This window comes from Brassica napus, chromosome A1 (genome assembly GCF_020379485.1).
Source record: "Brassica napus cultivar Da-Ae chromosome A1, Da-Ae, whole genome shotgun sequence".
Taxonomy (NCBI): domain Eukaryota; kingdom Viridiplantae; phylum Streptophyta; class Magnoliopsida; order Brassicales; family Brassicaceae; genus Brassica; species Brassica napus.
In genome coordinates, this window is record NC_063434.1 from 13,724,946 (window position 1) to 13,741,969 (window position 17,024).

General features: G+C 35.9%; 2 protein-coding genes across 2 annotated transcripts; both read right to left on the bottom strand.

Annotated features, from left to right (window-relative positions):
• Window positions 1-323: 323 nt before the first annotated feature.
• LOC106447671 (pentatricopeptide repeat-containing protein At3g49240, mitochondrial-like) lies at window positions 324-2,513 on the bottom strand. The gene has a single exon (XM_013889650.3). The coding sequence runs from the start codon at window positions 2,403-2,405 to the stop codon at window positions 465-467; it is 1,941 nt and encodes a 646-aa protein (XP_013745104.1). The 5' UTR covers window positions 2,406-2,513; the 3' UTR covers window positions 324-464.
• Window positions 2,514-5,331: 2,818 nt separating this feature from the next.
• On the bottom strand, window positions 5,332-9,461 carry LOC106447685 (probable pectinesterase/pectinesterase inhibitor 34). Its single transcript, XM_013889671.3, has 3 exons — window positions 8,321-9,461; window positions 8,013-8,149; window positions 5,332-6,191 (listed from the first exon to the last, which is right to left on the bottom strand). The coding sequence occupies exons 1-3, from the start codon at window positions 9,298-9,300 to the stop codon at window positions 5,494-5,496; spliced, it is 1,815 nt and encodes a 604-aa protein (XP_013745125.2). The 5' UTR covers window positions 9,301-9,461; the 3' UTR covers window positions 5,332-5,493.
• Window positions 9,462-17,024: the final 7,563 nt, after the last annotated feature.

Consider the following 17,024-nt stretch of genomic DNA (forward strand, 5'->3'; position numbering starts at 1 on the left):
TGTTGCTGAATACAAAACTCACATGTATTTTATCGTCGGTTCTGTAAGATAGCTCGAAACACTCAAATGCTGAATACAACTTCGTTCGCAATCATCAAGTTCTGAGAACAAAAAAAAACAGGGAGCCATTTCCAAATTAAATACCGCATAGGCAATTTTCATTTCACTGATCTGTCGGTTCCACGCACAGAAAGAATCATAAGAACAGCTGGAATCTTCTTCACACATGGAAGTCGGTAAGATTCTGCACATTGTTATGAAACTTCACAATGGAGCTCTGAGTTAACAGTAGTGGACAAACAATCAAGTGTATACCATGGTAATAACATTGAAAGCAGAAGCAAGCTTAAAATATGATTTTGCCAAAACCTGACATAATACCAAAAGGTGGATCATAGCTTATTGTCCCAACTAAATCCTTAATTACGCTTAAATAGAGACTAATTAATTCAAGCAAACGAAAATCAGCACGGTGGAGCCTGGCCGTTAGATCCACCTGATTCTTCTCCTTGGGCCACCACACCGGCTTCTTCTCCTTGAGACACCTCACCGGCTTCTTTTCCTTGAGCCACCACATCCGCCACATCGATTTCTTCAGCGACACCGTTATTATCCCAGAGCATCTTAACGTTATCACTCTTCTCTTGCTCTTGTTTTGGAATTAAAGAAGCTATCCTAATATTCGTACTCCTATTCTTCGCTTCTGCTGCTTCCAACTCTTTCGCCTCCGCCTCAGCCTTCAATCTCTCTTTCTCATCCATAAGTTTCTGCAGATCATCCTCTCTTCCTTCTTTCCTCAGCTCTTCTTTCACAAACTCTTTTATTTCTTCACTCACTCTAACCGTTTCGTCGTCCAGCATCCCATCCACAATCTTAAGCACGTCGTCGAGTCTCCCAGCTTCACTTAATGCCCTCATGATGAATTTGTAAGCCTCGTCGTCCATACTGAGCTTGCTCACCATCATATCAAAGAAGGATTTGGCATCGTCCAGTTTCCCGGCTTTAACTAACTGATCTTGCAGCCGGTTATACACCGCCAAGTTTGGTCTAAGACTCGACTCAACCATCGTTTTGTAATACGCAGCTCCTTCGTCTATCTTACCTTCCTTGAAACAAGTATCCATCAACAAACCATAAGTGTACTCATCAGGCTTCACCTTTTTCTCATCCATCTCACCGTAAAGATTCTCAGCCTCAGCCAATAAACCATTCTCGCACAACTGATTCATCAGATTGTTGAATGATAACGTGTCAGGACTACACCTAAACTCACCCATTTGCCTAAAAACCTCCACAGCTTCCCCAAACTTTCCTTCTGCACAATACCCATTAACCATGACATTAAAACTCCCTAAATTCAAAGCCAAACGCTTCGGTGGACTATGCTCCTTCTTCATCGCATCAAACAACTTCAAAGCCTCATCAAACTTCCCATTCTCACTCAAAGCCTCCAAAACATAATTATAAGCCATAGCACTCATCCGCACCTTAGAGTTCTCTCCAACAGCTTCCTCATAACACTCCATAGCTTCTTTCTCCATCTCCTTCATCAAATACCCTTTCATCAACTGCCCATAAACCACACCATCCTCAACAAACCCACCAAGCTTCTCCTTCAACTCATCAAAAAGCTGTAAAACACCATGAGCGTCAGAACTCTTCACACACCCAATCATCAGACAGCTGTAAACAACAGGGTCAGGAACAAAACCTCTAACACACATATCCTCCTTAACCTCCATAGCCTTCTCAAGGCTATCATTATCAACTAAACCCTTAACGAGAATCCTAAACGTAGCAATGGAAGGATTCAGCGGCGCATTATCTATAAACAGCTTGTAATGCTCCAAAGCAATCTCAGGCTTCCTAACATCAAGATAAGCTTGGAAGATCAAGTTGTAGGTGATGATATTAGCCGCGATACCAGCTTGATTGATGAAACGGTGGAGTTGCAGAAGCGCCGCGTACTTCCCTTGCCGGAGCTGCGCGGCCAAGACGGCGTTCACGGTGAAGATCGTCGGGCGGCAATTGGAGTAGACGGAGTGGCGAGTGTAGAGAGCGGCTTCCTCCAGATCGTTCTCTCGGATCAGTTTGAGGATGTGATTGTGGAGATCGAGGCGTTTCCCAGTGAGGGAAGATACAGATTCCGGCAACTTGGGGATGTTTGGGTTCTGGATAGGCCTAGAGATCTGAGGTTGCTGCTGCTGTTGATGAGATCTGTTGAAGGAGTTGAGAGGCGGCTCCATGCGAAGACGGCGCTTGCGCTTGCGACGTTCCGCGGCGGCTTCTTCTTGCGTCGCGAAAGACATGTAACGGACGGCGGAAAACGGCGGCGGTAGGCGAGGGCGGTAGGCTCTCGCGAGCGTTTGCAGGTGGTTGAAGAAGGCGGCTTTAGCGATCGACATGGTTCAAAATGATGGGTCCTCAGTGAGAGAGGTAAAAGAGGAACTTGTTAGGGTTTTAGAAGAGTGTGGGTTTGGTTTGGGGATGATGAATTTGTGTGCTTTGTTTGGTAACTGGGATAACCATGTTTCTGCGTGGGGATAGAGAAAAGACAGTAAGGAAGGCTAACTTCTAACCATTAACATATGGGCCTTTATGTGGGCCGCGATCCACTGTATTTACTATGATTTTTTTTTTTTAACTTGTTCTTGAACAAAGGATATTAAAACAAGAAATTTGAGATGAAATAAGCTGCACATAATGAGCAGTAGATTAAACAAAAAGTTACTGAACTAGAATGATTGATTTGGTTTATGTGTCAAATAGTTGTCCAAATGTATATGTTAAATTTCAGTTTGAATTTTTTTATTGGTTTTAGATCTATGTATCTGTTAACAATAATTGTTCTAAAAATTGGTTACTAGAACACTTATCCAAGATAATTTTAATGTATCAAGTTTCATATCTCGTCAGTAGAAAGCGGTAATCTTTGGCACAAGATGCTGAACGAGAGCATCGTCAGTTTACGACTTCTCCTATACACTAGTGGTCTCTATTTTCGGGTATGCTTTAGACTTGTTTGTGCTTGGATTCTTCGTTCGGTAAGCTCTGGGCTCTTGTTGGAATTTGTATAAACTGTTGCATTCAGGGTTTGAGGGTGCCCCTCTCTTAGTAGCTCACTGCAACCATCATGATTGGTAGGTCTGAACCTCTCTCGTTATTAGACCACTTATTTGCTTCAGTTTCCGTTGCTTTCAGTATGTTCCTCTGTTGTTACAGTATGTTTTTATTTCTTTCCATCATTTGATATATTTGTATTGTTTGTCAAAATTTGAAAATTTGTAATAATATTTAACATTTTACCAAAAAAAAAATTAATGTATCAAAAAATATAATGTCTCTAATTATAAAACCTTTCTTTTTCCGTATGTAAAACTGATTTAGTGAATCATATTTATTCTTTATTACTTTTTTTTATTTATCATATTTTCACATCATCGATCCATATACATTATAACGATAAAGTGTGTAGAAGAAAAGCTCAATTGGGAATTGGTGATCATATTACATGTTTTGTGAGTAAAAAAATTATTAAATTTTGACTAAGGCACCTTAAATAACCAAAATGGTTTGTTTTGTATCAAATAAAATTGTGTTGGTATTTTCCCCAAATATTTTTGAATTTCTAAACTTTTTTTTGTCATCGGTTAGATCAGCAACGTCGTATCATCCGATCCATAGCTAATCTTATAACATTATGAAACGCCACTTAGGCCTCGTTTGGTACAGCAGATGATAAAGCAGTAGCAGTATGTTGTATAAGCAGTATGCTGCAGAAGCTGCATGCTTTCATTAAAGTTTTTAATAAACTGACTGGTTGAGCAGAAACACTATGCAATTTTAAAATTACCACAAAAGTTAATATATGATATATTTATTTTGAAATAATATGTTTGTTATTAAAAATAATAAATATTATTTAATTATATAAATTAATTTTTAAATGTGAATTATTATTTTCTTAAAAATGTAAAATTTATTTAAAATATAAAATTTATTTAAAATATAAAATTTATTCAAAACAAATAAATTATAATATTATCGTAAAAATTAATAAGTGATATATAATTTACTTATTTCTAAATAATATAGATATTTTTATTTTATAATATGCAATATATAAATATATATTATGTTATGTTTTGTTATTAAAAATAATGAATGATACGTGTAATTATTTAAATTATATTATACTTTAAATGTGAAATATTGTTCTTTTTAAAAAGTTCAAAAAAATTTAATTGCAACTTTTATTTTTTTTAAAGCAAATTTTGTTTTTTTATTATAAACATAATTTTTTATAATATTAAACAAAAATAAATTAATTATATATAATTTTTTTAAAAAAATTATATATTCTAACTGCAAATGCTCTACCAAAAGCTCCAAATGAGAGCATTGAGCAAAAAGAGCATTTGGAGAGCATTAGCATCATGTAAATGTTTTTCTAAATACTTATGTGCTAAATGTTGATAAGATAATAAGGAACATAATGCTTATGCTAATGCTCTACCAATCAAGTATTAAGTAGAATTGAATTTCAGTAGATATATTCGTTTAAACACGTGAATAAAGGAATTTCCAACAAAATAGCTATCTAGAAGCAGTTGTATAGCCACATTAACTTGTAGATTAACTATCTACTAAACACCTATGGATCATACAACAATTGATTGGAGACAATAGGAGAGTTAAAAATTAGATTAAATAGTTGATTGGTGTAACAATAACTGATTCAAAAACTCTAGTTTGTCGACCTTAATAGATTTAAAAATAGTTTATTACATTTATAAGTAGCTAATCTTAAGTCAACAATTTGTTATATAATACTTTCTTAGTTTAAATCAGAACGAATTATAATGCATAACGTAAGAGAACATGTTGGTGTTTGGTATTATTGCTGCATAGTGAGTTAATCGGTTCTCGAATTATTGGAACTAAAGTTCCCAAAATCGTGGACCCCACAGTCGGTGTCGGTTCTGTGCTGTGACCATATTGATTTCAGTCACATTGGTTCGTACCGGCACCGACGCCTCCATTTCTCCCCTTTTTAATTAGTTATTTTTATAAACAATGCATGTTTGATATTCGCTAAAATTTTCAAAACATTCAATCGGTTCAAAAAATTTGACGTCGCTGGACCTTCTTATTGACACACAAAAAAAAACACTAAAGTTTCACTTTATATTTCTTTCTAAAGTAAACATTATATTTCTATTCAAAATATATGTAAAATCAAACTAGTCTGTGTCACAGAACATCCAACGATTACTTCATCACACCGAATTATATAATTAGTACCACCGAAAAGAATATTGCAAATGTAAATTATCCTCGAGTCACGATCTTATTGAATAATATATATATCCCGAAATCATACAATTAAAAAGTTAAATTGTATAGGAAAGGATTAATCATATATGTCCATTAATATATGGACGCAAGAATGAAACAATGCATCGGAAAGAAAATCATTTTATTTTCCTTTACCTAAATGTTTAATCCGGCCAAGAACGAAACCCCAGTTGAAGGTAACCACGATGAACCATATATAAACTCCGTCACCGTAAACCGGTTTGCCTCAGCCGTCGAATTGATGACACGATACCCTGGCCAATTCACACGTTGCGAAAGGTTCGACCCGGGACCCGAGTTCAAATATTCACCGTAGTATAGAGTATCTAAAGCAAATGTTGTATTCCACTCCAGCCAACCTCTCGTGTGTACATGACTGCCGATATACGTTAACATGTAAACCGTCCTAGAGAATAGCTTCCACGGTCGGCCTAGATACGTCTGGATGGTACCATTGGTCGCTTGGAGATCAGGGGTGGCCAAAACCCTAGACGCATGTATCGATATTCCGGTGTTTTGGTTCGGATCTTTCCGGTTTTGAGCCGTGATTGTGTTTTTCTGAAGGTCCATGGGTTTGCGTGCGTAGATGCTACAGTTTTGTAGTACTACGGCTGCATTACCGAAAATGAAATCGACTGTACCGTAAATATCACATTCACGGAAGAATTGGCGGTTTGAATGGACGTATAGTGTGTCTTGGTAACCAATTATATTGCATCGATATATAACCGCATGGTCAGCCCCAATGCGGAGAGCAACTGCCTGGTGCTTTGCCGGACCGGCCCAGTTTTCGAATGTTATGTCTCTTGCAATAAAACCGGCTCCGGTCGCAGCTGGAAAACAAAACAAGAAACACAGTTATGTTTTTGTGTTTTAACAACTCTAAGTTTATTAAACATAAGAAACCAATGTAATTACTTAAAATCAATAATAGTTTATCTCTAAATATAGATTCAACAAATGAACTGAAACAAAAACAAAAATTGGATTTATATTACTTAAAATCAAAGACTAGTATTTGAGAAATGTCTTTACATAGAAATGTTAATGAAACTAGTGATCTCTAACGCGTCCAACCACAATATTAGCAATGACCTACATCCAACTATATATATAAATAAATGCAACTCTTCTATGTCTCCCCATCATGAATGTGTATATATATGTACCAATTTGTGGGTCAGTAATTGCGCGGCGTACCTCCAACTTTAGGTTGCGTTCCATGTGAGTTTTTTTATCTATCTAGATGCGTATGCATATATGATATAAGTATGCATACATACCTACATGAAGATTTGAATATGCATACAAATTAGCATATATGGAACATGCATGCATTTACTGATGTACGTACTTGGATGTGGGATATATAAATGAGTTCTAGATGAGTGTAATGTATTTAAACTTTGTTTTACCAAAGAATGTTGTATGATTTGAGTAGAGTAGACTGCACTCAATGCACATTAAGACCACAACAACATGCATGTGAGTTTGGTTGGATAAGCGGCAGTACCACATAGGATGTGCGGTTCAGTGTAAGTGTGTTACCTAACTAATCTTCAGAATCATACTGAAAATCCAATACAAAAACAGTAACTGAACTACGAAGCATTAAAAGTCTGAACAAATTTAAATCTGTAAAATAAGTTTCAAACTAACAACCAAATGGATTTGTTTGAGTAACGGAATATTATTAATTATATTGAAATTTAATTTAATGGTTTATGAAGAAGAGATCATGATCTTCTCTAAAACAACAAACAAGTAAATGTACCAAATAACTACGTACAAATTAGGTCTCAACTACCGTGAGTGAGAAAAAAAGTTGGTGGAAATTTAAAGTTAGTCTGCGGCTCTGCGCAATGGAGGTCTTGGAACGGAAGCGGTAGAAAATAATGATGTTTCAAAAAAAAATATTTGTCTTGAAAAGATGACTAAGACAAAAAAAAACATTAAAATTTACTGTTTACAATATTGACTTTGTTTACTGGTCGAGTATGTAAGATTTATTAAAACTAGCTATCTTTAGTGATCCATACTCCATATGAAAAATAGACACAAGTGGTAAAAAGACAACTAGTTTTGTAACGGTTCTGGCTTTAAGAGAATCTGTCGGACACTCTGGAACCTATCACTTCGCAATCTATACAGCTAGCTCATGGCCCCCTTCACGGTATCTGATTCCAAGAACTTTGCTTACTATTTTTTTTCATTTCCTTTCCTTAAGTATTAATATACATTTCTTTTTCGGTCAAGAGACAATTTTTTTTTTTTTGATCAATAGTCAAGAGACATATATATATTAACCTCAAAGCGAAAACGATACTAATATATTATAAATGTTGACCTCCATCTAGCTCTTTTCATGATTTGACTGTAATTATCACTAAAGGTTCTTTTAATTTTTCAGTTATGGCGCTAGAAAGATCTTGTGATTTTCGACGTCCATAATCTACAAGTCTCAACTTATAAAGCATTGTAATTTTGTTTACTTGTAATAGTGATGTTGAGTTTTAAGTCTTTTATTACTTTTTCCATACCAAAAGTGTTTTATTACTTTTAACTATTTATCACTATAATACTATTATTTTCAAGAAGTTAAAAAAGTGAAAAGGAATAGTAAAATTAAAAAGGAGCAAAGAAAGAAACCTTACCAAACGAAGCGGTGTGGAAAGTGGTGACATTGTCAAATATACTCTTCCCTCCAGAAATGACAGTTTTACCTTTCCCATCTCCAACGAACATCAAATTAATTTTTTTCCTACCGACCTTAAGGTTGTTCTCTTCGTACCTTCCAAAAGAAAAAAACAAGACAATCACTGAGATGTAACGCAACGCAATTATTAACATTTTCCGTACAACTATAAGATGTTACTTTCATCATTTTCACGGACGTAACAGTTTAAAATTACACAAACATCGAGGAATTTTCGAAATGGAAAGGATAAAAACGTATTTTTACCTTCCGGCTTTGACGTAAATAATAATCCGGCGACTACTGTACTGAGGAGCTTTCTTGATAGCTTCCGATATAGTTTTGCACGTGCCGTTGCCGTCTTTCGAGACGATGATATCAGCTTGTATCTGAGACACCGGCATTTCCAAGATCTCACGCTCTCTTCTCTTGGTCCATCTCGGGAACTTCACGTTATTGTCTCCTACGTCCAAGAGCCTCCTCCTCCTGTTCTGTATCGGCACTCCGGTAAAGTCATTCCCGTCGCCGTCACCGTTCGCTGCGAATATAGCTAAGCAGTTGCTAACAAGCTCCGAGAGATTCTTTAACGCATCTGTCATCTGATCCTTCACTCCACCGTCGCCGACACCATCGAACCCTTCCACGCACGTCTCGTGGTTCGTAAGAGCCGAGCTCAGCCACGTCATCACGTCTTGAGGCTTCGTCTCGCCGGTTGAGACTGAAACGACGGAGGAGAGAGCGCGTGAGAGCGCGTCAACGGAATCGTCTAACAGCTCGAGGCATGAGTCGTAGGCGGAGCGGACACGCGGTGGCATGTCGAGGAAGGAGAAGGAGGAAGATGAGTAGAGTGCGTGGCTGAAGTGGTGTAGCGTCATGTTCACCGTCACGTGGATCAGATCTTTGGCGGAGGAGGCGGCGAGTGAGCCAGGGAAGTCCATGAGTGAGTCGACGCATAGCTCGGGGAAACGAGTCGGCTCGCAGGCTTTTGAGATTGCTTGGCTTGGTTTCCGAGCTAGCCCTGGGACGTGTTGGGAAGAGTTGACATTTGATCGGACTCCGGCGAAAATCGCGGCGGCGAGGATAAGGGCGAAAGCTACGATGATTGACGACACTAGAAGCTTCTTTCTTCTCCGGTTAGTATTTTCCGGTTGTGTTGACGTGGAGACTTGGTTCACGTTCGGAGCCGGAGCTGTGGTGGCTGTGACCGAACCACTTGGTTTGGATGGTCCGAGTCTTTCGTAGCCCATTTTGTTTTATATTTTCTTTCTTGTGATTTTACATTCTGAATGATGTTTAGTGTATATATATGAGTGTAACGAGAGTGGTGGTGATTATATGAGGGACACGCGTCACTGAGTCGTTAGTTAAGAATAAGAATAAATTTGGTTTCTATTGTGTTCTTGACTTCTCTTGTGTTCGAGGTTTTTTATTAACTTGAGAATATGCATACTTATAGAAGGGTAAAGAGTAAAGACTAAATTTCAAGTACGGTGTAGTCTATTGATAAATTCTTGCATCGAATATGTAAATAGTCCAAAAACAGAGGTCTATATCCAAAAAATAATATGATTTCGTTTCAGTGGATCGATCTAAAATGTGTTGACATCTCAAATCTCTCTCTTTTACCACTCGATCACAAAGTTTCAAGTGGATTTGGATCATTTGTTAGTTAATAGCGGACAACTATATTTTTCTTACGTATAAAGATTAATCTTTTTCCGTATTATAAATGGTTAGTCTAATTTCTTAATTGTGATGTTATATTTCACCAATTCATTTAAATAACAATACCAATTTTTTTGTTCCATTAACTTGAAACATAAATCATTTTAAGAAATCAGAAATAAGGTACACAAAACAAACATATCTAAATAATGCTGATCTGAATACTACACTAAAGTATTTCGGTTCCGAGCGTTAGTTCATTTTGAAACAGATACATATTAAAAAATCAGAAATAAGGCACACAAAACATACATATAAGTAATGTTTATAGGAATTTATTGGTTATAAATACTACACTTATATTGGCTTATATATTTTGATTGATTTAAAAATTTATATAATATTTACAAATCCAAGTAAAATATACAGATTTTTATTTTTCGGATTAATATTTACAAATTCAGAGGTTTTTCCTCGGATTTGAATCTTTGTATTTTTAACAAATAAATTTATACAAATACATTCAAATCCATTATAAAATCAAATCTATTAATAAATCTGTATGATTAAATAACACTTGATTTAAGTTGCAATTTATAAATCATAAAACCAATAACACTTGATTTCAATATGAATTTTAAAATCATAGAACCAATAATAATGTGTTCAAAACAAAACAAAAACACTAGATTTAGTTTAGATTTTCAAATTCATTGAAATACACCAACCAATAACCCCTACTAAAGTATTTCGGTTCGGAGCGTATAGTACATTTGCATATAAATCCAGTAAATGATATCATAATCATTATATGTGTTCAATGTAAATTTTAAAGAGCATGAGCTTGCGCCTACCAACCAGGTATGCTTGATGAAATGATAGTGAAAACGAGTTCAATCACGATTACTTGTTGGGGTAGTATTGTAAGCGATTAAAAACTTAAACAACTGACATGCAATTAATTAAGTCTATATATATCGTTTCAACATTGTACAAAAAGAAAATGACTCAGCTAATGACAGAAGTCACATAATGCGACTAGAGAAGACCCCCATTGTTTCTGATTACATAGATATCTCACGTTATTTTTTTTTTCTGTTTTTAGTTTTTGTCAATTTTAAACTGAGTAGTTTAAATTAAACACTATGACTAGTACTTACATGCAGTTTATGCAATTGTACATTTACATGATGATAAACCAGCATTATTGTTCGATTTCTTCACACACCCATCAAAACCTGGCCTGATTCTAGAAAAATCTCAATCTTATCTATAATTTGCAGATCGGTTCAGTTTGCTAGAAGATCGACTCAACTCTCCAAAAGAGGAATGGGTGTCGAAAGTGACCTGACGACCTCACGACCCATACCACCAGAAAGCGTGCAGACCTGTCAAAGACATAGAATTAGTGATTCACATTAAATACTTTGGGACGAAGCAAGCTGAACCAGCGTCGCAGAGAATATACAACATCAAATTTGGACACAACGAATATATGACCTTATCGCAAAGGACGACAAGCTGTTTTTGTTGGATTCGAAGAGCATTTCACCTATAAAAGAAGACCTTTGCCAACCGACCAAAGGACTGACTTTTCCCCGAGCGAACTCAGATTGAATTTATATAGCATTCTTATTACTTTGTAAAGAGCGACATCGATTCGAATATCGACCTCACTTCTTATTTGTAATATCCTCTTTTCATTTCGAACTGCTTCTAATACAAACAAGATTTTCGACCTACTTTGTCCCTAAATCATCTTTAATCATTCCTTAATGAACCACCCGAACTCACACTTTAGCATTTGGCACCGTTTGTGGGGGGGAAAACATGAATCTTTAAACTCAAAGAAGCATTTTAAAAAGATGAAAGCTACACGTGCGAACCCATCAGCTAAGATGACAAAAAGCGGAAACTCGAGCGACCTCGCTACAAAGGACGACGTCACCACCCTTATGAAGTGCCTTCCTACCATCCGAACCCATAGAAGTGTATGAAGAATGAAACCCATACGGAGTCACTGGGCAGGTTCGAGGCAAGAACGGGAAACACACTAACCCATCAAACCGCCTCGCCACCGCTGACTAACCAAACCTCTCGTGGAAGGGCAGAGGTGGTAGAAACTCACAGACGACAACCCGACATGGAACCTAATCCGGAGAAAACCAAGAATACCCCTTTCTCGAATAAGATTACCCAACACCGCCCTCGAAAGATTGATGCTCCAATCCCGAAATACTATGGAGACACTAACCCGCAGTCGCATCTCTCATTGTTAATGCGCTCTTTACAAAGATTAACATGCAACCAAAAAACATGACGCGACATACTGCCAAGTCTTCGCCGAACACTTGGAAGAACACCCGCTCAAGTGGTTGACCAATATTCCCTCCAAATCCATCCGCACCTTCGAACAATTTTCCAAATCTTTCCTTCGACAGTTCCGGTTCATCGGACTACATACGAACGAGAAAAAAAAGATACCGAGACAGACCAAAGCATATAAATCGACAGTAAACAACAGATTGACGGGTATCAATCCGATACCCAACCTCCCAAAACAATTGATGACATGGTCATAGCCTCGATCCACGATGCTCTCATCAACATCGTGACATACTGCCAAGTCTTCGTCGAATACTTGGAAGAACACCCGTTAAAGTGGTTGACCAATATTCCCTCCAGATCCATCCACACCTTCGAACAATTTGCCAAATCTTTCCTTCGACAGTTCCGGTTCGTCGGACAACACACAAACGACATGTGCTCTTTACAAAGATAAACATGAAACCACAAAAACATGACGCGACATACTGCCAAGTCTTCGCCGAACACTTGGAAGAACACCCACTCAAGTGATTGATCAATATTCCCTCCAGATCCATCCTCCCCTTCAAACAATTTGCCAAATATTTCCTTCGACAGTTCTGGTTCGTCGGACTACACACGAACGAGAAAACAAAAGAAACCGAGACATACCGAAGCAAATAAATCGACAGTAAACAACAGACTGATGTGTATCAATCTGATACCCAACCTCCCGAAACAATTGATGACATGGTCATAGCCTCGACAGTAAACAAAATATTGTGGCTTGTCTAGTAGTTTTGGGCTGAATAACGGGAGCAAGGCCCCTAAATTATGAGAAACACAATCAAAACGCAGCAGCGCAGTTTAAATTTAATAAAACACAGAGTTTTGTTAAAGTGGACACATGTCACTCTCTCCTTACCTTATTTATTGACGTGGCAACACCAGAGAAGAGAAAAACTCTTCTTTATAGAAATAGATAGATAGATTCATAACGTTTAATGATTGTAGTGGTTATGGCAAACTCTTGTATTAATTTTCTATATAATTAACAGGTTACAAAGCGCCACCTATTGCTGAACATGGACCTGATGAAAAGCTTACTAATGTGTTTTTTTTGGCTTCAGAAGAAATTATCTATCCATGTCAGATGGAAACATTCAAGTTCATTGCTGAAAATGACATAGATACCTAAATCCACGACATCTAAACCAGTATATGATCCCCAATTTCTTTCCATAAATCACTGCCCAAATACTTCTCAAATATTGCTAAAAATCATCATCTCGAATAAAATGTATTAATGACACAAGTCTAACACTAACCTACTTTCGAATCTAACAAGTTTTAATGGAGTAAGCTTGATTTTTATTTTTTAATTACATTATTACTTTTGATGTGTGCATGTACTTAATAGGTTTATTGGGATAATTGTCTACTTTCTCAGGTGTAGTCTCTTGGCCAGTATGTTACTGTCGATACAAGTTCACTATTTCTTATAAAGAAGATTAGCTATATCGGTAACCGACTCATTATCATTCCCTGCGCTACTAATTGTCAATTGTATCTCGGGATTAATAGGACCAGAGCAAGGGGTATCACTGGGAACTTTACACCAGGAAGTTGGAATGGACTTCATGTTTGTTTTCTTATGAATGAAAGATTCACGATTGGCCATTCGAGATTTGACTGTGTGCGCTTCAGTGGATACAAATACTTTCCACATGGACAGAGAAAGCCACCTTCATCAGAACTACGTGTAAAAGCACCAAAAAGAGGAATCTCAAGACTAGTTGAACGTCAATGGACTCTTCCCATGGAGTTAACAGCGAAGGTTATATCTACTTTTTGAGCAGTTACACTCGTAATATTATTCTTATATTTAGATCTGACTAATTTTGACATATACACATCATTTCAGGTTTTCTCTTACTTATCCAGTTCTGAAGTTTCCAAATCAGCATAGTGTGTTTGTGTGTTCCAGTACAAGAAAACATCAATTTGAAACCTTTTCTGCAATTACAATTAGGTGTTGCAAAATTGTGTGACTAATTTCTAACTAATCTGCAACTATTTTGCAATTACAATTAAAAAGTCATAAATTAGTCACAAAAATGTGACTGTAACTAATGGTAGTAATTCTATTGCCTTTTTCAGACATATTTGTGACATTTTCGTAATTAGTCAGCATAGTCACAACATAGTAACATTATTATGACCAATTTACAACAATGTATTTAACTGCAAACTTGTAGTTACAAATTAATCACATAAAATTGTAAATTTTGTAGTTGCAAAATTGTACCAAGAGCTCTGCAACGATTTTGTGACTTGTTAGTTTAGTTTAGCGCAAACAAGTCACAAGTTAGTTGCAAGTTTTTATACATATAATACTTCAAGTCATACATGTATATTAATGGCTACTTCTGCATGTATCTAAACCCTGTAATTGAGGTAAAATGTACTTTGAGATTTAGGATAAAGTTAACCACTATTTTGGCACTTGTGGGCGCAATTTAGTTGCAGTGTTTTACAATTATTTTTTAACTTTTGCAATTCTTAAACATGGGTGTTCCAAATACAAATGCAGTTCTTAAATGTGTTATAGTTGCAATGTAAAAGAAAATAGTATCATTGTTTATAATTATATACGTTCAATTATGCATATGCATTATTTATTTACTATATATCATTACTAGATAATCGAATAACAAAAGTTAACTATATCTTGAATAAATAAGTTTTCAGAAAAAATAGATATCAACATACAACAATCATTTTATGTAATCTGTCATATCTTATTGTATATCTTTGTATATAAAGAAATTATTTTGAAGCTAGAATATTATGAGGTAAAAGGCAGTGAGATTTCCAGCTCTATGATGTTCCACTAACTGGAGAGAAAACCACACTGCAGGTATAAAATGGTTAAGTGTTGAAGTCTTGCAAGAAGGCTACTGCAATGGCATGGTGATGTCGCAAGCTGTTTTGAAGACAAAGTCATTGTCCAAAATAAAGGGAAAGAAGAGGAAATAAGATTGTGCTTTTGGAAAATCATCAAAGTCAAAGAAGATATCTTCTTCCCTATCGGTAAAGCAAAGCAGCTCCCTACTCTAATGACAAAAATGGCAAAGGAAGCAGTTGTAGCTTGTATACAGTTGAAAAGGTAGGGTACACCAAGCGTTGAAAGGCTCAGCAAAAGGCAGATGGTTATGTGGTTATGCCTTGAACAGGTTACAAGGCTCAGCAAGCGTTGATTATGTGGTTATGCCTTGAACAAGTTACAAGGCTACTCCTATTACCAATGAAAAGATTGGCGAAAGGATCATGAAGAAGGGATATGAATCTCATGTTGTTCCTACTAAGCGTTTATGTCTGATATTCTGCATTATCCTTCTCTGGTTAACCTGGCAAATTTTGTATAAGTTCTGGATTTTTGTTCTGAATATTCTAACATGTATTCTGTTTTATTTTCATTTAATTTTTGTCATCGTGATCTAAAGAGTGCAAGGTACAAATTCCTTTCCGTTGTATGTTGTAACTATATTGTTTTGCTTTCGAAATTTCTTGAGACGTTTTCTTCAGCAACTTTAAAACCCTCACTATGTTACCTTTGGGCATGTCCTCACTGGGTCAGAATCAGGAGAGGTGGAACCATGATCCTCCTCTGGCCAAAAAGCTATGGATGCAGAGGAAAGTTCCTCTGATGATGATGATGAACCTGTGAGAGATGAGTTTGTTCGATGGTTGAGAAGGATAACTGCTCAAGAGATGAGACTCTCAGAATACCCTCGGTGTAACCTTCTTTTCAAATCTAACAGGAGAGTTAGTGTCTGGACAAGAGGAGAGAGACAGAGAGTGAGCTCGAAGTCAGAAGAGCAATTTAGCTACGAAACACAACTTATGATGTCGTGGGAGCAATTTAGCTATGATGACAAATGAGCTCTGCTGGAAATCTCTAAAAATTGTAAGTTTTAGGCTGAAAAGATTAGTCATTTGGATTATAAGTTGATTAAAGAGTCATTAAGTTTAATTGGCTTTATTATGGGGGTTGTGAGGTTTGATTATGACTTTTATGGTTGGGTTTGTTTCGAATTATGGTTATGACCAGGTTAATAGACAAAAAAATGAAGTTTCCATAATTTTATCAAATCACAAATCGTTCTCTCTTACACACATTTTTTATTTAGTGTTTAATACAATAATAAAAATTGGTTAATCAAACAAATGCATCTTCAGTTTATTTCTAATCATCACACTACATTATCAAACACTGATTAATTTGACCTAAATTTTCACTAAAAGTAATTCTAATTTGAATCTTTTATAAATATTATTTTGATTTATTCTAAATCAAGAATTCTAAATTTCTATGAAAATCTAATCAATCCAAACAAGTATTAAGTATGAGTTTGATCAGCTCCAAAAATACCTAAACATAATTCTTTTAGAGATAGATTTTTTTGTCACTCAAGATTCATGTAAGGAAATAAATAATACTTTTGCATCTATTAATTATTATAGGATTTAAGTTCCAAGTGACTAATCTAAAATTTGTATGAAGATATGAATGAATAACAACAAGATTACCCTAATTGTATGATTAATCTAACAATTCATCAATAACCCTTGACGAATACTAAATCTAATAAGTGAAATACTTAGACATAATAGCAGAAACATAAATCATTATCTAAAACAGTTGTATTGAACAAGTGTAAGAATTAAAGGAGTTCAAAATCTTCTCTCAAAAGTATGAGTTCTGACTTCCTTCTACAAAATCTCTCGCTCCAAAGTATGATACAGTATATGTTGAAATTTTTAAAATCCAAAATAGAGTATAAAAACGAATTGGAGTTCTTTGCAAATAAAAACAAACTTTTGGGCTGATTTTACAATTTCCGGAAAGTTATAAAAACTCGTTGGTTGGTTGTAATCACAATATCGACTGAAACTAGTACCTTTCTTTGATACCAACATACGTTTTTCAGTTTTA